This window comes from Plecotus auritus, assembly GCF_963455305.1.
Source record: "Plecotus auritus genome assembly, chromosome: 9".
Lineage (NCBI taxonomy): Eukaryota > Metazoa > Chordata > Mammalia > Chiroptera > Vespertilionidae > Plecotus > Plecotus auritus.
In genome coordinates, this window is record NC_137783.1 from 18,692,420 (window position 1) to 18,715,690 (window position 23,271).

The 23,271-nt window shown below is 51.9% G+C and overlaps 2 protein-coding genes across 5 annotated transcripts; both read left to right on the forward strand.

Annotated features, from left to right (window-relative positions):
- The first annotated feature begins 929 nt into the window (after positions 1-929).
- On the forward strand, positions 930-14,096 carry LDB1 (LIM domain binding 1). Of its 4 annotated transcripts, none has more exons than XM_080642801.1 (11): positions 930-1,220; positions 9,071-9,173; positions 9,297-9,341; positions 9,454-9,529; positions 9,623-9,725; positions 9,898-10,070; positions 10,558-10,680; positions 10,906-10,989; positions 11,080-11,203; positions 11,400-11,548; positions 12,263-14,096. In XM_080642801.1, the coding sequence occupies exons 1-11, from the start codon at positions 1,196-1,198 to the stop codon at positions 12,491-12,493; spliced, it is 1,236 nt and encodes a 411-aa protein (XP_080498927.1). In that variant the 5' UTR covers positions 930-1,195; the 3' UTR covers positions 12,494-14,096. The 4 variants fall into 4 exon arrangements, with proteins under 4 accessions (XP_080498927.1, XP_080498928.1, XP_080498930.1 ...); XM_080642802.1 differs by having other exon boundaries at positions 1,047-1,220; positions 11,400-11,542; XM_080642804.1 differs by having other exon boundaries at positions 1,198-1,220; positions 9,280-9,341.
- Positions 14,097-18,923: 4,827 nt separating this feature from the next.
- LOC308233504 (tetraspanin-17-like) lies at positions 18,924-20,238 on the forward strand (the record flags this gene model as incomplete). The annotated part of the gene is made up of 2 exons (XM_080640561.1): positions 18,924-19,726; positions 20,202-20,238. 2 exons carry the CDS (start codon positions 18,924-18,926, stop codon positions 20,236-20,238), a joined length of 840 nt encoding a protein of 279 aa, XP_080496687.1.
- Between the last annotated feature and the right edge of the window lie 3,033 nt (positions 20,239-23,271).

The following is a 23,271-nucleotide window of genomic DNA, read 5'->3' on the forward strand; positions in this document are numbered from 1 at the left end:
GTGGGGGAGGCGGAGACTGGAGGCAGAAGTGAGGAAGGGAGGAGAGTGTCTTGACTGATGAGTCAGAGAGCCTGCTAGAGGGAAGGACAGCCTGCTGATTCCCACCTCCCCAGTCCAACCCAGCGGTCATTCTTCTGCCCCCTCCCCCCAGGAAAACGCTGATCCCAGGCCCTCAGGCGGGGGAGGGCGAGAACCCCACTTAATTAACCCTTTTAGCTCTAGTCCCAACTGGTTTAGCAGGCAAGGGAGGGTGGTTAATTTAGGGAGGTGAGTTGAAGGGTTGCCACAAGAATTAGGATAATGCTTCTTTTCTTCACCCAGGTTGAATGGGGGCGCTTAACAAGGGGCCTCCAGAGTAAGACTGGGATCTCAGCAGGGAGCATGGGGGGGTGGTCAGCAGTCTCCTTTCCCTCCCAGTTTGCGGCTGGGGTGGAGAAAGAGCTACACCTCGCAGCCCACCCTGGCTCCGCCTCCCCCAGTCCCTGCTCCCGCTCCGGCTCGTCACGGCTCCCAATTCGGCGGTGCGCCGGGAGGACCGATACAGAGTGTGAAGCTGCGCCTCTAATCCCTCCCCCCTCGCTCTCCCTCTCCGGGGTCTCTGCCTCCGTCTCCTTTTTTAAAAGCTGCGTCACATGCTTGCCTTCCCTGAACGCTCCGGGCCCCTAGCCGCCCGCCCGCCGCGCGGCGCACGCACGTCGCCGCTCGCTGCGCGCCCGTCGGGTCACTTTGACACGGTTCTCCCCTCCCACTAGCAGGCAATTAGCATATTAATAAAGCCCGGCCCGCGCCGGAGAGCGGGCGCCAGGGATAGCGGGAGGGAGGAGAGGGAGAGGGAGAGGGAGAGGGAGAGGGGGGCGAGCGGCGGCGGCGGCGGCGTTAGCGGTGGGGAGGGCGGCAGGAGCGCACAGACACGCACACGCGCACACACGGACACACACTCGGAGGACGCACACCCGCGCGCACACACGCAGAGGCAGCTCGCCTTCCCGCCTGGCTTCCTTCCTGTCTGCTCCGCGCCTGACAGGCTCCTCGCTGCAGCCAGGGCCCGCCCGCACCGGGCCGAGGCCGGGCCTGGCAGGGCCGGCGGCGAGGGCAGCAGGGGCCGCGGGCGGCGGCGGCGGCTCATGCCCGGCCTGTCCCCACGCGGGGCGGGCACCGTGACTCGGCTGGGCTCCCAGCGGCGGGCGATGTGAAGATGTCAGTGGGCTGTGCCTGTCCTGGTGAGTGAGGCGCACGGCCGCCCGGCCCCTCCCTCCCTCCCTCACCCTCTGCGGATCCCTCACCCCTTGTTTGGCGAGAACTTGTTTGTGGGGCGTCGATGGCATGGCGGAGGTAGGGGCTGTGAGGGGTATGCGGGGCTTTGGTCTCGGGGAGGGGCTTCCCCAACTGTGTAAATGCGCAGCAGCCTGGAGGCTCGGGGAGGGGATGCTGGGGGTAGCTTGTGTGTAGGTTTTTTTTGAGGGTGGGGGAGAGATTACTTGGGGAGGGGTTGTGGGGGGCTGAGATTCCCAGAATTCCAGGGTGTTAGCCAATCAGAAGTGAGTCTGGACTTTTGACCCCCCCCCTCAGGTCATCATAGAGTTGCGATTGGCTAGTTTGGGTTGCCCCCCCCTTTCCCTGCTGCCTATTCCCTCTTAAGATCCTGTGACACCCCCCTCCAGGCAGTTTCTGAGGACCGTGTTTGGGTGGAGGGGTTAATTGGGGCCCATCTTCCCCCCTTCAAATTTTCCTGCCTGTTGCCAGGGAAGGCTGGCCATCCTTAGGGACAGGAGGTATTCCTGGGGGAGGGGGGCAGATAATTGGGCCCTGGGGCCTGGCATGTCCGCCCTCGTGAGAGGGGGAATGTGGAGCCCCAGGCAAAATAGGAACTAGAGTGATTTGTGAGAGCTGAGTTGAGGGAAGCAATGCTTGAACCCAAAATAAGAATTTGAGAGAGAACTTAGGCTCAGATCCCTGCCTCCCCAAAACACTGCTCTTGCCAATGACAGCCTGGATCTGAGTTCTTTCCTGGGGAGGGAAGGCTCCCCTTCACTGCCAGGGGAAAAGAGAAGAGGCGATGTGACTGAAGAGGTAGTCTTCAGAGGGCCTCAGAACACTGTCTATCCACATCCCCAGGACTCCCCAGGACCCCACGTTCTTGAGTTATTTGCAGGACCCCCTCCTGTCCCACATTGGAGTTAGCTTTCTTCTGAAAGTCAGGATTCCCCAAATCTAGTCTGGTTTGGGACCTTTGCTCCTCGGGATGCTCTGTTTTGTGGGAGGCCCATACCCCACAACTAACTGCCCCTCCCCCGCATCCCCAAGGGAAGCTGCCAGTGAGGAAGCTTCCTTGAAAATCATGTGACCCTGGCCAAACTGGGTTGGGCACACACTTAAAGTGCCTGCTGAGGCTGATGTTTAAGGGGCCCAGGGCCCAGAAGGAGGGCTAGTAGAGCCTGAGAATCCTGGAGTATCTGAGTGTGGGGACCCCTGGCTCCTGCTGCAGAGAGTGAGGAAGAGGAGAGGAAGGAGCTTACTAAGCTGGAATCATGCCCAGTCCCATCATTCTTCCTCCTCCCAGCTTGGTGTGCATATTTATGTGTGTATTTTCTTTATAAATTGCTCCATGCTGGGTGCCTTGTTTGGATCCATTCATGCTCTGAGTCCACCCCATGGCCTTGATCCTCCGTTGCCACACGTGAGCATAGCAGAAACTAAGGCTCTGGACAAATTAGAGGACTGAGTCTTATATTTTGATACTTAGTTCCTACAAATAGTGGGTAGGAGGTGGGTATGGAGGGGTTGTCAGGCTGCGAGTAGATGGGAGGTTGGCCCTGAAGTTGAGGCAGGGTGCTTGGATCCAGTAGAGAAGGGAGAAGGTTTTCTCCTCAGCCTCTAGTGTAGCAGCATGGGGACAGGAAGAGGACTCAAGCACCAAGACGTGGGAAGGCGGGGGCGGGGGGGCATATTCAGTCAGTGCCCCAAAAGGCATGTTCCTTTCTTGTGTCTTGACCTGGTTGTGGGAGAGCGGGCAAAAGATGGCTAAGATTAGGGAATCATTTACCAAATGTGAAGAATTCTGATGGATTGATGCCACGGAGGATGGATGGAGGTTAAAGGAGAACCACATGAAGAAGGGCTTGAGAGGGGCCTGGAGGTGGGGAATGATAGGAGTTGGGATAAGAGAGAGGACCAGGCTTGCATGGGTGGGTGGGAGCACATGGTTGAACACAAGGACATCGTGGCAGCATGTATAGTCCAGGCCCAAAGACACCCCCCCATACACACACCACCACCCAACCTGAGCAGCCCTAGGGTGGGGGTTGAGGCGCCCTGGCAGGCCGCCCGCCTGCTGCCTGCCTGCCTGTCTGAGTCTCTCCTTTGTGCTCTGCTGTCTCCCAGCTCCTCCTCCTCCTCCCCGAGCCCAGCAGAGACAGCACATGCCCCACACATGTGACTGAGGGAAGCCAGAGCACATGCAGACCCACGAACATGCACACCACAAGATAACACATATACACACACTCAGCTCCCATAGTGCTCCTGGGGTGGTGACTAGCTTCTGGGGCTTTGGTCAGGAACAGGTAGAACCTCTGCTAAGGGGCATCACCCTGGGCAGGGCAGGTTGCTGAAGGGGCCAGGGCCTGTCTGGGGCAGCATGTGGCTCAGAAGGGTTAAGGCAGGGAGGAGTAGGGGGAGGGGAGGAGAGAGCAGTGGTGGCGGCTGGGAGCCAGGAGAGGAGGATGGCAGAGCGCCAGGCCAACGGGAGGCCGGGCACAGACAAAGGAAGGGGGGCAGGCACACTGGAGGCCTGGGTCAGGGAGCCCCAGGGGCCCGGGCAGGGGGCAGTGCTGGTACATTATCCTGTGGGCTGGGGCAGGCTGCTGCCCTTCAGAGATCTCACTTCCAGGAGGGGTGCTCTCCCTCTACTCTTTCCTCATCACCTTTGTCATTCTTTGCTGCTCCCTGCTCATTCCTACCCCAAATTTTAGGGCCTTCTAATTCAGACTTGCTCTCTTTAGGTGGACCTCTTTTGTCCCTGTGCAAGCAAGAGAAGTCAGAACATGGAGAGGAGTAGACTTGCTAGAGAAGGAACTAAGAGAGGGCCCATTTTGGATGATATGCCAGAGCCTTGGTATGTCTTGGTATAAAGGGGCACTTCTCCCCAAAATTTGAGGAGACAGACTGAGTCAGGGTTCTTAGCTCTGAACTGGAGCAGAAGCCAGAGCATATACCTATACTCCTTCGCATGTAGACACGCATTTGGGGCCTAGAATGGGCATTCCTTGGAGGGTAAAGAGAATAGGAATGGCTGCAGTGCCCTAGGGCTGGGCTTGGATGAATGAAGTTAGAAACCCAGGATTCCAGGCTCAGGCCCTTCTGTCTTATTATAGTCTGTTCTAGTTAGGGTAATATTTGGCTCTGTGTGCTGTAAGGATTTCTTGAGGTACTGCATATGAATGCACTTTGGAAAGTTTAAAGGCACCAAACAAATGACAGGAATTGTCAGTGGGGGAGGAGTGTGGTTATCCCAGAGTTGAACAGTAAATTTGGGAGTCAGTGGGAATGTCTCAAATCCTGGTGTAGGCAGTATTTTGCAGGGTCTGGCTGAATGTCACAGATTTCGATGTTTGTGAAAGCTGGGGTGTGTCGTGGCCAGGCTGTGATGGAGAATGCAGTGCAGGTTTCAGGAAGTGTGGTTTATGAGGTTCAACCCTGCATAACAAATGGTCAGTACGCGTATATAAGAGTCTGTCACAAGTTCAGGAGGTATATAATGCACTTTCGGTGTGTATATTAGGGTTAGGGGAATATGTGTCACTAGTCCCAGTGTGTATGGAAGTAAGGGTCTTTAATAGACTGTGTATGTGCATCTTGGGTTTGGGTTTATTTAGGGCTTGAGGTATATCACTGGTTAAAAGTGTGTATCAGGTGTGCATCAGGTACTGATTTATGTGAAAGTGAGATGTGTTATTTATGTGTGGAGGATGTTCACAGAGCCGGGTGCAATATTATTTCTGCACAGTCAACTGGTGTGTATGCCGTGGGACTATGTGTGAATATGGTGGGGGTGGGTAGGAAATAGGGAGCAGCAACTCCACCTTCAATGAAGTAGGAGATCATACGCTGCCCCCTCTAGCATGTGTGTGTGTGTTTCTTTTTTCCTGTCTGTCCAGGGAGTAGGGTCTGGACCACTACCCAAGTTTTAGAAACACCTCCTCTCTTGGGATTACCCTTTGCATTGGAGAACAGGTTCTACTCCAGTAACTACATATCTTTTTTACTGGGGTGTTGGGGAGGGTTCAGCCTCAGACTAAGCCCCTCCTGTAGACCCTTGGTTGGGCAAGTGTGGCTTTCCTGGCTCTGACAGCACCTCTTTCCCCTGCACCCACGTGTCTCTGATGGTGGTGGTGGTGGAGGTGGAGGAGGAGGAGGAGGAAGGGGCCTCCTGCTAAGGCAGATCTAAGTCAGGGCTTGGAACTTAGCTGGGTTGGGGGCCCAGGAGCCTGGAGTGTTCCCCTCCCTCCAGTCAGTGTTTACAGGCTGAAGTCAGAGTCTATCTCTGTCAAAAGTAACCCCCTGGAGTCTCCCCCCAGCTAGCTGCTCTGGGATTTCACCGGGGGTGGCAGCCCAGACCAGTGTTCAACCCAAGAGATCACAGAGGAGAGGAAGAGGGACTTGGGGCACCTTTGGGAGGCAGTTTGAAGATACTGGGAGTCTCCACAGGGGAGGGCACCCTCCTCCACCCCTGCCTGTGGCTTTGGCTCCCCTGCTCACTCCTGAGCACCACACGTGAGTTGGGGAGGGGTTGGTGAAACATTTCAGTTCCTGGCCCCCACAGGCCTCCCTTCCATCCAGGTCTCTTCAGGCCCAGTCTGTTTTGTTTCCATCTCTCCATCCCAGTCTCTCCGAGTCTCTGTCTCTCTTTGTTTTTCTCAGCAGTCCTCCAGGCCTGCCTGCCTCCCTCTCTCCCTCCCTCCTTCCCTCCCTCTCTCCCTCTTCCTCTTCCCCGGCTGGGAGGGGGCGGGGCCGGTGGGGGCAGCTCCACCCTCTGCCCGCCCTGGGGCCTCATTCTGAGAGAGGCTCCGAGAGCGAGCTGGGAGGGAGGGAAAGAAAGGGAGAAAAGGCTGTGAGCTGGTGGGCGCTGTGTGTGTCTGTGCGTGTGCGATTGTGAGTGAGTGTGAGTGCCGTGCACTGCCTCTCCTGGTGCCCCGGCAGAGGGGCCTGGTGGCCTGGGGAGGGCGGGTGGGCTGCTTGGAGGCAGAGGCTGCGAGAGGCGGCGGCGGGGAGAGCCGAGGAGGAGGAGGAGAGAGGAGAGAGCGGAGCAGCCATTGTTGAGGGAAACCTCGCAAACAAAGAAGGCTTCGGACTCCACGCAGTCCCCCGCCCCCCAGGCCGGCCCCCTGGCCCCCGGCCCCCGGCCCAGTGGCCATTATAACTTTCCCCCGGGGCTGTGGCCGCCACGGGGCAGGCCAAGGCAGTGCGTGCGAGTCTTTGTGCGGCCCGCAGAGTGGAGCTCCCAGCCAGGCCTGCCCGTCCCACTCGGGACATGAGCGGCTGAAGTTGGCCCCCCTTCAGCCCTCACCCCTGCCAGAGCCCTGGTGGGCTGCCAGTTGCTCCCCGCACCTCTCTTGGGCCCCTCAGTTCTCCCAGGTAAGTCTGAGCGCCCTGCAAGCCAGTAGGGGGTGGGTAGAAGGTCCTGGGTCTAGCCCTGGCCTGGTATGCTGGCTGGGGAAGAGGTGCCTCAACTCAGATAGGCCAGGGCTCCTCGGCCTGCTGACTTCTGGTCAGCCCCAAAGGGAGGGAGCCTGCCCTCAAGTCAGGCTGGTTACCATGGAAATGCCCAGCTGGAGGTGCCCCCCTCAGCCCTAGGATGCAGCTTCCATCCTGAGAAAACTTTACTAGTTCTGGGTTCTTCCTTTCTCCTTCTTCCTAAGGTTTCCCAGATTGCTAGAGATGGGAAGGGGGCTATGTTTGACTCCAAGACTGGATGACACATCCCTTTCATCCCCACCCCCACTTTGCTCCCTCTACCCCTGCTGCTGGGGACAGGCAGCAACAGGGACAGATGGTCTGGGTGATGTTCCCTCCCCTTCTCTTCTCACTCCCAAGCCCTTATGCTGGGGCTACTGGGATTTGCTATGCCTCTGGAGGAGGTGCTGAGTTTTTGTGTCCATTCACTGGAGGTGTAAATAGAGTCCACAGAGCTTTGAATTTTTCCTCTTCACAACTGTTAACCCAACCCCAGACAATGCCTGTCAGTTTGCTAGTGAGAGAAATTGAAGTTCTGAAACTTTTTTCAGAATTAAAGAGGAACCCAGGTGACCTGCCTCCCTTCTTTTTAGGGTCTTGAGCTGACACATTTCTTCAAGTGGCCCTGAAACTAAGGGCAAGGGCAGTGATGCTTTTGGGGGAAGGATGGCCTAGTTAAGGCCTGGCCTGTGGTGAGCTGTGTGAGTTTGGGCTTCCTACGTGGCTTTGGTCTACCTGCCTGTGGAGTGGGGAGACTTGGGGCTGGGTGGGACTGTCCCTTGAGGACACAGGCTCCTCATTCAGTTCAGACAGGCATGTAAAGGCTGTGTGTGCTGTACTGGGAACATATGGATGTGGCCTGTGTGAGCTCATGCATGGGGCGAGAGCCTGTTTTGGGCATACTGATCCTGCCTGGGGCTGCTGGGTTCCAGCCCTTGGTAGGCATGTTGGGGCGAGCTGAGGGTAGAAGCCTGCTAGGCAAGATGAGGCACACATGTGTGCAGGCACACACAGGCTCTGACTCTTGGCTTCTTCAGGGACTGTATAGTGTAGGCCCTTCTGGGACCCTCCTTTTGCCTGTATTGTGAGGAAGATCCCTAGGGAGAGAATTAAATGACACATTGGCACAGGGTCTTCCTTTGTCTCTTCCCCCTAAGGACAAAGTAGATTTTGTGTCTAAATTGAGGAGGAGGCTCAGACACAACCAATACAGCTACCCTTCCAAATTAATCAAGTTTGGGGACGAGGAAGCACCTGTAACTGGGGTCAGGACCTTTGGAATGGTGCCTCAGTTTCCCCTCGTCTTGTAGGGAGAGGGAAAATAGCATTGCAGAGGTACCTGGCTCATACCCAACTATGAATATAACACTTCTTCCAGTTAGGTAATATAGTTCACTAGGAACTCAGTGCTGCTGGGTGAGGTGCAGAGGAGACGTGTGCAGAAGCACAGATACAAGTAGAGATCCCTGTCTAGTTACCACCTGCCTCTTAGATGGAGTCTCCTAGAAGCTAGTCTCCTTCCTAGGCCTCCTCTTTCCCTTTTGTAAGTAGAGCAAGATTCAGTGACTGTAAGCCTCAAAGGAAAAATGGGTTGAGGTTTTGGGTTTCTGGTTTAGAGACAATACTAGATTGGTGGTAGGTGTGAGGGAGGGGGCTGGCTGATAAGGGAGTGGCCGTTGGAGGGGGGTGGGACAGAAGGCCCAAGTGGTTATCTGGTCTGCAGCACCCAGCAGGCACCCACCCCTCTTTATCTTTCCATCCCCTGCCCTCCTGAGACCCTGGGTGTGGAGGAGGGGCAGGGAGTTGGCCAAATTCCCTTTCTTTCTCCCACGACTTGATCTTCAGAGGGAGCAGAAAGGTAAAAATACTGCAGGATATGGGAATAATCAGAAGATCGGGGCTCAAATCCTAGCTTTATGATCTTGGCAAGTCCCCTTGAGCTTTCAATTGCCTAATCTGTAAAATGGGAATATTACAGTTGATCCTGCTACCTCACATCCTGGTTGTGATGATTGAACAAAATAATGTAGTTGAAAAGGGGGTTTATCAAAATTAGGTTATAATGTTTGGATATTTATTTATTCTATGGTATTGACATTTCTTCCCAGTTTCAATTTTATCATCCAGGCCTCAGTCACATGAAGAAATAAGGTCTTAGATATTGGGCCTGGGTACTTCTAGTTTCTTAATAAAATAAGATTGGAATCAGGTTTAAAAGCAGAGATAGGTACTCCCTAGGGTAGTCCCCCTCCCTTGGTTCACTGTCCACACAGTCTAGCAAACTTTAGGAGAGCTCCTAAGAGGGGCTCAGGGTGTTCCTTCTTCCTTTCCATTCTAGGTTGTTCCTCAAAGTCATTCAAGCTGTACTCACCGAAGGAGCCCCCGAACGGCAACGCCTTCCCTCCCTTCCATCCCGGCACCATGCTAGATCGGGATGTGGGGTGAGTCTTGTTCACTTCTCATCCCTTTTCTAGATGGGATCCTGCCTGAAAAGGGGAGGGAGTGACATCTCCCAATAATTCCTGTCTTCCACCCCCATTCTCATAGCCTCTTCCCTTATACAGCCCAACTCCCATGTACCCGCCTACATACCTGGAGCCTGGGATTGGGTAAGTGGAGTCCAATGGGGTGGGAGGTACTTTCTGTTACATGGGTGAAGGCAGAGGTGGGAGTGGGGAGGAGGCTCTGCTCCTACTAACTTCTCTTCTACACTTACCCCAGAAGGCACACACCATATGGCAACCAAACTGACTACAGAATATTTGAGCTTAACAAACGGCTTCAAAACTGGACAGAGGTATCCAGGGGAAAGAGGAGGGTGAGGGCCATCTGGGCACCCCTGTGGGATATCTTCTGATACACACACAAATACCTCTCCCTGTGCCCTTAGGAGTGTGACAATCTCTGGTGGGATGCTTTCACAACTGAGTTCTTTGAGGATGATGCCATGTTAACCATCACTTTCTGTCTGGAGGATGGACCAAAGAGATACAGTGAGTGGCCTCTGAGGGTTCTACCAGTTCTGCTGTGGGAGTGTGTACCTCCTATGTCCTTCTAAGGTCTGGGAGTGGGTATTTGTCTCAGGTTATCTGTTTTGGCAGGGGTGGCATCTGCCTGACCCCTTTTGAGGTCCTTCTATTCTAAAGAGTTTTCCCATCTCTACAGCCATTGGCCGGACCCTGATCCCACGCTACTTCCGCAGCATCTTTGAAGGTGGTGCTACAGAGCTGTACTATGTGCTTAAGCACCCCAAGGAGGCATTCCACAGCAACTTTGTGTCCCTCGACTGTGACCAGGGCAGCATGGTGACCCAGCATGGCAAACCCATGTTCACCCAGGTCAGCAATCCAGCTGGATGTGGAATGCTGAAGCACCTGAATTTGATTCCCTTCCTCTTTCCCAAAATGTACTCAGCTATTCCCCAAGGAGGCATAATGGGAAGTGATCAGACAAGAAGGGAGGGCAGGTGTGCTGCAGCATTGAGCAGACATTTACTGAGCTTGTACATGACTGTATTCTAGGCCACGGGGGTATGTAAACCAGTGAACAAGAGCTTGCCTTATAATAGACAGCTTATAGCAGATGAGTGTATCATTAGCTACATGGGAGAAGACAGGATCAGTTAAGCATTTCTACCATGTATGTGTTATGTGTAAGGGTCAAGGGTGTGACAGGTATGTGAGGGCATAGTCCATGTCAGTTACATACCCAGATTTAGGTGCAGGTAGCAGAAGTATACGGAGTGGGGGAATTGTGCGCAAATGGGAGAACAGGTATACTTTCAGGTATGGGGAGGGGGCAGAGCTGTGACAACTTTGTCTCCAGGTATGTGTGGAGGGGCGGTTGTACCTGGAGTTCATGTTTGATGACATGATGCGGATAAAGACATGGCACTTCAGCATCCGGCAGCACCGGGAGCTCATCCCCCGCAGCATCCTTGCCATGCATGTGAGTGTGGGCAGAACCCAAGACACAAGGGGGAGGGCAGACAGTGGGAAGGATGGAATAAGGTCTGCCATTTCTTGTCAGTGACCTGAGAGGGTTAGAGTTTCTCCACCTAAAAAATTGTTGAATACTAGCCCCTCTTTTTCAGGAGTGTCACAGGCTCAGATGATAGGGCAGGTGAGCAGACGCATCCCAAGTGCTAGTATTCTTATCTTTCTCCCCCTCTAGGCCCAGGACCCCCAGATGTTGGATCAGCTCTCCAAAAATATCACACGCTGTGGGCTGTCCAATTCCACTCTCAACTACCTCCGAGTGAGTCTGATCGCCCAATCTCTGGCCCATTCCACTTGGTCTCAGTTCCATGTCCCTCCCCTGAAAAGCTCCCTTCTGATCTCCCTACAGCTCTGTGTAATACTTGAGCCCATGCAGGAGCTCATGTCCCGCCACAAGACCTACAGCCTCAGCCCTCGTGACTGCCTCAAGACCTGCCTTTTCCAGAAGTGGCAGCGTATGGTAGCACCCCCCGGTGAGTGCCTTGCACTTGTACCTGCTCTTACCAGGATCTGATGCCATCCCCCAAGGCTGTTTCTTCTCATGAAGCTCTTTTCTTGCCCCTGGGTCTATAAGATTGGGAGCAGGATAGGCTCAGGCTCCTTGGAGCCAGAATAGGGAGCCAGGGGCCCAGGACCCTGCCCCACCTTAGTTTCCTTTTTCTGGCACAGCGGAGCCCGCCCGGCAGCAGCCCAGCAAACGGCGGAAACGGAAGATGTCAGGGGGCAGCACCATGAGTTCGGGGGGTGGCAACACCAACAACAGCAACAGCAAGAAGAAAAGCCCAGCCAGCACCTTCGCCCTCTCCAGCCAGGTACCTGTAAGCATCTCGGCTTTCTTCTCTCTTCTGGGCTGCCCCACTGCTGACCCCTGACCCTTGACCCTGTCCCATTGTGAGCTCACTAGCGGGCATAGAAGCACAGACGGTTTTTACCAGTGTACTCTGCCAGTATGGCTGACTCTTATCACTGATGAGAGTCCTTGTTAGTCACATGCACAGTTGTGGTCACACAGACTCAGACATAGCAATATAGATATAAAGGGACAGAGTCAGCCATGATAACATACGGACGTTCAGGACAGACAGCTTAGGGGCACACAGACCATCAGAGACATACACATTCACATTGATAGAGGGCCATACAGCCTCAATATGTGTGAATCTACAATACACCGACATGCACATGCACATGCACATACTTTCCCCATTGGTGTTTTTTATCTGCTCCCTCTCTTACATGTGGACAGAAGTTTAGGAGCCACCTAAAATGGGGGGGAGATGGAATAGGGAGCTAGGGGAGTATATTGACTTCCCAGATTCTAGTGGATGTGGGTTAAAGGGTGTGATGCTCTGCAGTCCTTCAGTGGGAAGGATTCTAGGGGCTAGAGGAGTCGATGTTTGAAATTGGGATATGAGAAGGGGGAGGGGGTGTTGAGTTTCTTGGGTGGGTATTGGGGCTCTGGGGGGTTTCTGCCGCCCTGGGCCGGGCGAGCCCCTGCCCCGATTATGTTTGGGGACCTCCGCCACTCTCAGGATGTGATGGTGGTGGGGGAGCCCACCCTGATGGGCGGGGAGTTCGGGGACGAGGACGAGAGGCTCATCACCCGGCTGGAGAATACCCAGTTTGACGCGGCCAACGGCATTGACGACGAGGACAGCTTTAACAACTCCCCTGCCCTGGGCGCCAACAGCCCCTGGAACAGCAAGCCTCCATCCAGCCAAGAAAGCAAATCGGAGAACCCCACATCACAAGCCTCCCAGTAAAGGCCTCACCAGGGCCACGCAGCGCTCTGCCTACCTGCCACACCCCTCGAAGCCCCAGGGAGGAGAAGACAGAATGAAGAGACTGAGCATCTAAAATGGGCAGCCTCCATCCACCCACTTCAGGGAGGAACTGGACTCGCTGGGGGCAGGTGCCAAGCTTTGCCCCGCAGTGGCCCTGGGCTGGGCCTGGCCTCTGCAGAGCCTTTTGGGGGAAGGGGGGTACTCATGTGGATGCCTACATGGACCCTGGGCCTCTGAGAAATGTTCTGAACACCCCCAGAGCATTTGCCTCCATCTTCACCCCAGGTTCTGGGTTCCCCATCCTCCTGACTCTGCCCCCTTCAAGCCTGGGGTTGTCTATACCCACAGCTCCTAGGGACTTAAATTTATGGAGCTTGGTTGAGCACCCCTCCCCCAGGCCCTTCACCTAGGTGGCTGGTAATAGGGGGGTAAAACTCTGAGCCCCTCCCTTTTATCACCCCCCAGCTTCACATTTTTTAAAAAAATAATATTATTAAAAATGTAAGTTTAAAAAAAAAAATCACTCATGTCCCCCCTCTTCCCCTTATTAAAAGTCCAGCTACCTCCCTATACCTGGCAGATGGGGGGGCTTAGGGTCCAGGTGGAGGTGAGTGTGGGGGTAGGGTAGAGGAGTTACACATCATTTTATATAGTTTGAGAGCTTCAGACCAAGGAGACACTTTGCTATCTCTCTTCCCTTTTCCTCGGGGGTGACTGGAGTTGGGGAAGCCATGCCATGGGGCAGGGGGCCATTATGGCCTCACCTTTGTAACAGCTCCCAGCTGTTGTCTGTCTCCCCATCCTCCAGGAGTCTGGCCTGCCCTCCTAGTGCTTGTGACTCCCTCAAACCCAGCCCCCTTCTCCCCCCATGATGTGTATATTCTTTACAAGCCCTCCACTAGAGCAGCTGCCTTGGATGGGAGGAGGGGGAGGCTCCCTCCCTTAGGGAGTATGGCGGGAAGGGAGCAGCCTTGTTTGTCACTGTGTTTTTTGTTTTGTCTCAGTTGGGCAGGCGTGGGATAGGGGAGGGGTTCATCCATATTCTCCAGTACTCTCTTCCTCCAATCCCTCAAATTTTGTATCTAGTCCTCCCCTGCCCTCCATAGAGGAGCCACTGAGGATGTCCCAGCTCTAAGCTCACCAGGGAGGAATAGGCCTCTGTTCGCCAGCTGAAATAGAGGATCTTCATCTCCCAATACCCTCCAGTTCCTGGTCTCATAGAAGGAAGGGGAAGGCAGCCAGGATCCTCAGTTCTATTTCAGTTGGACATGTGGAAGCTCTGAGCCCAGTTTGAGGCCAAAAGCAGGATCCTATGAGTCTTGGCCCAGCTCTGCCTTTTCCCGCTGCCAATTCCAGAAGTGTTAGTACACCTCTCTTCCTTCTGGATTCTGGGGCCCTCTACACCCTCATTCCTTCACTCTAGCTGCCACTGTTGGAAGGGTATTATGCCAGGAGCTGAGGGAAGGGGGTGGGGAAGATGAATGTCCCACCCTAACTGTAATGCCTTTTTTTTTTTTTTCTTTTTTTTTTTTTTTTTGGCCATTTGAGTCATGTATGGTACAGATCAATAAAGAGACTTTTGGGTTTGAGCGTGTCTTGGTTGGTCATTGGTGCCCAATAATGACTGCCCAAAGCAGTCTTTTCCCCTCCTTCTTGCAGTCCTAAGACCAGTCATTGGGGAGGAGGTATGAATTGGACTGTGGATTCCCTTTTACTCCCATCTCACATTTCCCCTCATCATTCTGGTGTTGCTTCTCATGTATCCCAATATGGCCCCTTGTCCTTCAAAAGTTGACTCCCCATTCCCCCTCCCCCGCCAACTGTTTCTCACTCACCTGTCTTGGGGTTGCCAGAAAGGTGGCCCTGAGGCAGGGTTCCTGGGATATCCTCCCCTGGATTAGGCTGTTGGGGGTAGGATGGAGAACAGAGTCTCTGAAGGAGTTTTGGGTGGTTAGAGTTCCTGGGAGGCTCAGTCAGTGAGATTCAGGCCACTACTAGGGAGGCCAACCAGCCCAGCTGCCTAGGTCTCAAGTCGGAGAGTGGGATTGTTTATCTCCTTGCTGGCTTTGGGTGGGGCATAGAGGGAAAGAGGAAGATGCTTAAGCGGTGTTGCTAGGGAGCAGCCTGACACTCCATAGAAGGATGGAAAGAGGAATAGGACACTTCTTAAACTCCTTTCTGGGTAGTAACTCCCCACCTCCAGTCTCCTCTTCCCCCACCATTAAAAAAGATTGTCAAGACAGGGACACCCTACTGTGGATTGGAAATGGGGTCTCAGTACCTACAAAGCCCCCTATCCAGTCTCATTTTCATCCCAGACAGGGGAACCTGAGGCCTCAGACTATTCCCCCACTAAGGTCTCTCTGGATCTGAAGTAAGATCTCATGGACCTGTATCTCTACCCTCACCTCCCAGCTAGCAGAAGAAAACAGAGGACAGCATTTCATGGCCTACCCCGCTCCCTCTCCAATTCAGGAGGGATCTTAGCCCTGCCTGCTGCCAGCCCAGCTCCTTGTTGCCCAGTGCCTCAGGACCCCTAAGCCTGCATTTGCTTACACACAAACACACCACTCCTCTTCTGCAGGCCTGACCTGACTGAAGGACATGGCCAGACAGCTGCTACCACCAACTCACCCTGAAAGTGCTAGGTAACACCTACTTGCAGTGTGCCTGTCTGGTACTAGGTGTACATCTAACATTTTTGCCTGAGTGTGTACCATTGTATGTATATATGTGACTGATGAGGTGGGAGAGGGCTTAGATATGTGTATGTAATGGAACAGATGCATGTGTGAATATGTATGTGGGATAGTATATGCATTTGTTTATGGTATGTGTCTTAGTGGATTCATTCATTCAGCTAATATTCATTGCACTCTCTCCAGGTTCCAGGAACAACTCTAGGTGCTAGGGATATGGTTCTGAACAAGGCAGAGAAAGCATGACTGCTGAGTGTGAGTGGGAGGCTACAAATACAGAAATGAGAATGCATTCAAATACAGAAATGAATCCATGGCTTAGCAGTATGTGTTGGGTTTGTGGGGCTGCTGAGGCAGCAGTTGTGTGACTGGGTTGGGCATATGAAGGTTCATTTTGTGTGTGTGTGTGTGTATGTGTGTGTTTTGGAGGAGGTGGGAAATAAAAAAAAATGTGAATTGCCAGGCTTGGACTCTGCCCTGCTTGGAGGAAGGGAGTGTGTCGGAGAGACTGGGGGACCCACTTTTGAACTCAGGAAACAGTGGCCAGCAGACTTCCTCTGGAGCCGCAGATCTGGCTCCTCCCTGCTGGCCCCAGCAACCTCCCTGAGGAAGGACCTAGGTCAAGAGGAATTGCTGAGATAGGGGAAGGGAAAGTCCCTTCAAGGCCCTCATCCTCTCTGTTTTCAGGAGCAGGTGAGGGACCTGCCCCAGGTCCCAACATGATACGGAAAAAATTTGTTTTAGCCCAGTTAGGCCCCACTGCAGAGGCACAGGCCCTGAATCCCAGACTCTCAGTTCAGCCTGGGCTCAGCTCTTTCCCCATATTTCCTATTCCAGCCCAATTCAGCCTGACCTCTAGCCCCACTTTTCTAGGACTGCTCAACCTCCAGCCCTTTCAATATCCTTAGCCCACTCTAGCCTGCTCTGTAATCCCTTTCCCCAAAGGTAAGACTCCCGCCTAGCCAGCCCAACCCAGTTCAATCTGATTTCAAGTCCCATTCCCTAATGTGCAAGGTTCTAAGCTACCCTCCCAGGGCCTGCCCCCATCCCCCCCCCCTTTTTTTTTTCATAAAGTAGGGCCTATTTGGGGGATTGGTAGATGTAGAGGTGAAGGTATAGGATTAAGAACTATAGCCTGGATGAAGGGAAGGCAGGGAGGTGAGGGCTAGGAGGTATTGAAGATGACCCAGGCATGTTGTGGGCCAGGATGAAAGGAAAGGAATGTGTAAAAAAGTTTTAAGTCAGTGGTCCCCGACTCCCAAACTGAATTTCAAAGATGCTGGTTTTGGCCCCTGCTTATTCCCAGTACCCCGAATGTTTACAATGACTGTCTACCCTGTGACCACAGTCCCATTCTCTCAGGACCCACTTATGAAACTCCTCCTCACCCCCACGCTGAGGTCTTCAATGAAGCAGACAGGAAATGGGTGGGAAACTACACACCCTGCAGTTCTTAACATGGGGAATGGGGGAAGCTGAATGGGAATGGAAGCTGACCCACACCTCCAGATTCCTACTCTAGCCTTGGGAAGGGGCCATTTCCCCATTAATTTTGGGATTCTTTTCCTGAAGTAGCTAAACTCAGGATTACTCCCCTTTCCTGCTGCCCCACCTTTGTGCCACCAGTTCACCTCTCTAGAAGGAGAACCTGAGTCAGTCCCTGGAAAAAAGTCCCAGAGAGGGATGGGAGAGAAGAATCTTTTCCCATTGCTCTCAAACAAGTAAGGCTGCCTGACATCCTTTAATGGATGTGAGGTACACAGGATTAGATTAATCATAACCTTGGTTTATGGCACACTCTTTTCATTGCTCCATGCACAGGACACATTTATTTACTTAAAATACTACCATAAGAACTCATCAACATGAAAGCTAGAATTTAGGCAATAGCTAAAATCTAACTGTGATCCATCCCCATTCCACCCTCTCCCAAGGTATTCATCATTCTTTTTTCTCATATGTACATATTTTTTTTCTTCTTTCTCATTTTTTTCAAATGTGCCCTGACCAGGGATTGAACCCACAACCTTGATGTATTTGGATGATGCTCTACTCAACTGAGCTATCTGGCATTTATTACTACTATATGTATTCCTAAAACTTATATTTTAAAAAATTTAGGTGGTTTTTTTTTAACCTTATAAAGGAATACTACTATATGTAATTCTTGATGAATTATTACTTTTACTTAATATTGTATTACTAAGATTCATATTGTTACATACTGCTGCAACTCATTCATTTTCAGTGTTGTGTAATATTTGTGTGACTGTACCATACATAGTTCTTCATTCTCCTGTCACTGAACATTTGTTTTTTTCCTAGGTTTTTGCTATCATAAAGTGTACTTTTATGAATGTTTTTATTCCTGTCTCCTATTGTACACTGCAGAGTTTTTCTTGGTTATAATATTTAGACATAATCTCTGCAAACTCAGGTTTCCACCTCTGAAGCCCAGGCAGAGTATCTATCTAGGGTTAACTTGAATTAAAGTTCAAACACTTATTGAGTACCTGCTATATAAACCATCCTGTTCATTCATTCAGCCAAACTGAAGCTACACTTAATGAGCATCTATAATATGCCAGGAGCTGGGGAGGGAACAGTGAACAAGATAACATAACACATATAGTTGGGCAGGGGAAGCATATTGAACAAATGGTTACATACATATCTATATATATAAAAGGCTAATATGCTAAGTGTCTGTCTGATCAGTAGCTATGATGTGTACTGACCACCAAGGGCAGACACTCAACGTAGGAGCTGCCGTGACACGCACTGGCCATTTACAGAGAAACGGCACCACGGACCTGGCGCCCACAAAGGAACATTCAGCTTCCCACAAGTGGGACACAGGCCTCGCCACCACCCTGGAGCGACAGCCCACCAAATCGCAGTTGATGCTGCTGAGACCCCCATGGCGCAAAATGTGGCCCACAGCCCAGCCCAGCCTGGATATGGTCGCTGTGGGCACTGGGTAATGACATCACATAGCAATGCCTGGCTTCCTCTCCCTAGCGACTAGCCTCCTTGGAGTTTCTTCAGCCTAGGCCAGTGGTCGGCAAACTGCGGCTCGCGAACCACATGTGGCTCTTTGGCCCCTTGAGTGTGGCTCTTCCACAAAATACCACGGCCTGGGTGAGTCTATTTTGAAGAAGTGGCATTAGAAGAAATTTAAGTTTAAAAAATTTGGCTCTCAAAAGAAATTTCAATCGTTGTACTGTTGATATTTGGCTCTGTTGACTAATGAATTTGACGACCACTGGCCTAGGCACACAACTTGCTTTATAGCCAGGTGCAAACATTTTATACTTTAGTTTAACCAAATGTCTGTGAAGCGTTTTCCCATGCCTCATCTCATTTGATCCTCACAGAAGTCCTGAAGTAGGTAGATAGGAGACTCGGTGGAATCCTATTTTCATTAGCCAGAAAACAGATTTAGAAAACTTAGAAACTTGACCAGACTGAAAAGAAGTAAGAAATAGTGGAACTTGAAAATGACTTCAGGTTTTCTCACTGCGCAGAATATAGTCAAACACTGCTGCAGTTAAATATTTTACCCTTTGGGGGCCTGACGGGCGCTCAATGTGGCCTTGGCCATGAAGCCACAGCCGCCGGGCTAGGCCCCGGGCATCTCCAGCCAGGGCTGCCCACGGAGGGTGGGCCCGTCCCCGGCTCCGGTTCACGGGCTGGCGGTGGTGCTCACCATGCCTGGCAAGCACCAGCACTTCCAGGAACCCGGGGTCGGCTGCTGCGGGAAATACTTCCTGTTTGGCTTCAACATTGTCTTCTGGGAGCTGGGAGCCCTGTTCCTGGCCATTGGCCTCTGGACCTGGGGTGAGAAGGGCGTTCTCTCCAACACCTCGGCGCTGATAGATCTGGGAGGCCTTGACCCCGTGTGGCTGTTTGTAGTGGTTGGAGGCATCATGTTGGTGCTGGGTTTTGCTGGCTGCATTGGGGGCCTCCGGGAGAACACCTTCCTGCTCAAGTTTTTTTCAGTGTTCCTTGGCCATATCTTCTTCCTGGAGCTCGCGACAGGGATCCTGGTCTTCATCTTCAAGGACTGGATACAGCTCAACTTCTTCATCAACAACAACGTCAAGGCCTATCGGGACGACATTGACCTCCAGAACCTCATTGACTTTGCTCAGGAATACTGGTCTTGCTGTGGAGCCCGAGGGCCCAACGACTGGAACCTCAATATCTATTTCAACTGCACTGACTTGAACCCGAGCCAGGAGCGCTGCGGGGTGCCCTTCTCCTGCTGTGTTAGGGACCCTGTGGAAGATGTTCTCAACACCCAGTGTGGCTACGATGTCCGGCTCAAACTGGAGCTGGATCAGCAGGGCTCCATCCACACGAAAGGCTGTGTGGGCCAGTTTGAGAAGTGGCTGCAGGACAACCTGATCATCGTGGCCGGGGTCTTCGTGGGCATCGCCCTCCTGCAGATCTTTGGCATCTGCCTGGCCCAGAACTTCCTGAGTGACATCCAGGCAGTGAAGGCCAACTGGTGAGGCTGCCACGTTGGTCACGGCTACCCACCTGGCCTACCCAGGGACCTGCCACTGTGCCGTGATGGGCACAGCTGCAGGAGGCATTTCTGCTTGAACCTGAGCTCCACATGGGGCTTGTGTGTGGGTGTGCTATGTGCCCACAGAGAAGCCGCATGACTCTGCCTGTTCTGGACTTGTGTGCATGGAGGGTGTGTGTGTCAGTGTGGGTGTGCACAGGGAGCTGCTGCCTCTGTGTTGTTGCATGGCAGGCTCCCTGGGGGATGAGGAAGGGCGCAGGCTGGGACACACCTCTCTGCATGGTGGTGTGGGTCGGGCGCTGGGGCCTGCTGTTGCCTCAGATACGGCCCCATGCAGCTCGAGCTCTCTTCTCTATTGGCTGTGACCTTGACCCTTCCAGGATCCCACTTCAGCCTCAATGTCTCAGACTCTAAAGTGAGTCCAAGAATTTTCTCTCCCTTGCTTGCCTCTCAGGATCAAACATGATGATGGCTGCAAACTACTTAAATAAACAAAACCTTGAAAAAAAAACATATTACCCTTTGTTCTCCAGGAATGATCTGCAATAATAATCTGCTTTGTGTTGATATTTACTGCTGTGTTGCTGACAATTACCTGAAAGAGAAGTTGGGGTGCTTCACTGGGCTGGAAAAGTTTAGCTAAATCAGAAAGCAGGTCTAATTAAGTAAGTTTATTCTATATCTATAAAAGGCTAAGTTGACTCGTGCATGCTTGATACATATAAAGCTCTTACTGGCACCAGTCAACACACATGTGTTTCAATCTGTCATTGTCGATAGTGAATTTGGTTGACACTTGTATTATAGAGAAAGGGCGAAGAGCGATATTAAAATATTTCTTCTAATTAATTTTCTTTCAATGTGCACGAATTTGTGCACAAGGCCACTAGTGTAATTATAATCTATACTAATAAAAGGGTAATATGCTAATGAGACCAGACATCTTCCGGACGTCCTTCCTGACAAAGCCAGGCCCAGGCAAAGCCACCCGCAGCCCCGGGTGCCTGTGGCTAGCCTGGGCCGAGCCGCTGGAGGTCCCAGGTGCGTGCAGCCAGCCCGGGCAGAGCCACCGGGGGTCCCAGGTGCCTGCAGCCAGCTGGGCAGAGCTGCCTGGGGTCCCGGGTACCTGCAGCCGGCCAGAGGGAGGGAAGCCTGGGTGCGGGGGCCAAGGCAGAGGTGGTTAGGGGTGATCAGGCAGACAGGGGAGCAGTTAGGGGCGATCAGGCCAACTGGGGAGCAGTTAGGGGCCAGCAGGCCAGCAGGGGAGCAGTTAGGGGTGATCAGGCTGGCAGGAAGAGGGGTTCAGGGCTATCAGGCAGGCAGGGAGAGTGGTTAGGGGCAATGAGGCAGGCAGGCAGGCAGGCAGGCAAGCGGTTAGGAGCCAGTGGTCCCGGATTGCGAGAGGGATGTCCAACTGTCCAGCAATCAGACATCCCCCGCGGGGTCCCGGATTGGAGAGGGTGCAGGCTTGGCTGAGGAACTCCCCCTCTGTGCACAAATTTTGTGCACCAGGCCTCTAGTTAATGATATAACTGAAAAGGGAGACCTAATTTATTTTCTTTTTTTTTTAATTTATTGATTAAGGTATTACATATGTGTCCTTATTCCCCCATTACCCCCCACCTCCCATTCATGACCCCACCCCCCTGTTGTCTGTGTCCATTGATTAGGCTTATATGCATGCATATAAGTCCTTTGGTTGATCTCTCCCCCTTACCCCCACCCTCCCCTACCTTCCCTGAGGTTTGACGTTCTGATTGATGTTTCTCTGTCTCTGGATCTATTTTTGTTCATCAGTTTATGTTGTTCATTATATTCCACAAATGAGTGAGATCATGTGATATTTATCTTTCTCTGCCTGGCTTATTTCACTTAGCATAATGCTCTCCATCTCCATCCATGTTGTTGCAAATGGTAAGAACTCCTTCTTTTTTACCTCAGTGTAGTATTCCATTGTGTAGATGTACCAGTTTTTTAATCCACTCATCTGCTGATGGGCACTTAGGCTGTTTCCAAATCTTAGCTATGGTGAATTGTGCTGCTATGAACATAGGGGTGCATATATCCTTTCTGATTTGTGTTTCTAGTTTCTTGGGATATATTCCTAGAAGTGGGATCACTGGGTCAAAAATGGGAGTTCCATTTTTAGTTTTTTGAGGAAACTCCATACTGTTCTCCACAGTGGCTGCACCAGTTTGCATTCCCACCAGCAGTGCGCGAGGGTTCCTTTTTCTCCGCATCCTCGCCAGCACTTGTCATTTGTTGATTTGTTGATAATAGCCATTCTGACAGGTGTGAGATGGTACCACATTGTTGTTTTGATTTGCATCTCTCTGATGATTAGTGACTTTGAGCAGGTTTTCATATGTCTCTTGGCCTTCCTTCTGTCTTCTTTCGAAAAGTGTCTATTTAGATCAGTTGCCCATTTTTTTATTGGGTTGTTTATCTTCTTTTTGTTAAGCTGCATGAGTTCCCTGTAAATGTTGGAGATTAAACCCAAGGGAGACCTAATTTAAACTGGTATGTTAAGGAAGGTCTCTCAGAGGGGATGATGTATCTGCTGAGACTTGAAGGATGAGGAGAACTTAGCCAGATGGAACATGGGGAAGAGGATTTCAGGTAGAGGAAACAGGTCCTCATGCTGGGAAGTGCTTGGTGGGTTGGAAGAATAGAACAAAAGTAGATTCTGAGCCTAGTGAGCAAGGGGAAATGGCAAGAGAGAGGCTCAGGCCAGATGAGACAATGAATGCCCTGGTGTCGATGATGATGATGATGATGACGACGACAAAAGCTGACAACTCTGTGATGTAGGTACTGTTATTATCTATCATTAATGGGAGAACACTAAAGGCCAGAAACCGGGAAGGGCCAGAGAGGCAAGCAACTTTGCCCAAAGTCACAGAGTCAGCAAGGATTTGAATTGCATCCAATCCTAATGTGCTGTCACTGAAGGGGCTAAGGCAGTTCACGATTAAGACCTGGTCCCTGCCTCCCAGAAACTCCCAGGCCCAGAGAAATCAGGCTCTACCACAATGTGAGTAAAAAGCACACGTCATGAAATAGGATTAAGATGGGCAAGGTGCTATATACCTATAGGAAGAGAAATTTGTTTTGACCAAAGATATCTGGGAAAGTTTCTTGCTGAAGGTGAAATTGGTTGTGATTGTTGAAGGGAGGTGGATCCGTAGCAAGTAATTTTGGCAAGGACCTAAAGACACTCTTAAGCAGTGGGACAGCTTTTGGGAAGGTACTGAAGCAGGAGGGTCCAGGGAGAAGATAATTAAGCAAGTGAGGCTATAGCAGCAAGGGGTAAACTGTGAGAGTTTGAGGTGTCAAGGGAAGGAATAGTGGGTACATTGCTGGATGGGAGAGAAGGAATCAGTAAAACTGCCTTCCACCATCTTCCTAAATTGTAGAGAATTTTGAATGACAGGCTGAGAAGTTTAGACTTAATTTTATAGGGAATGGGAAGCCACCAACAGTTTTTGAACAGAGAAGTGACTTAGATTTTTTTTAAATATATT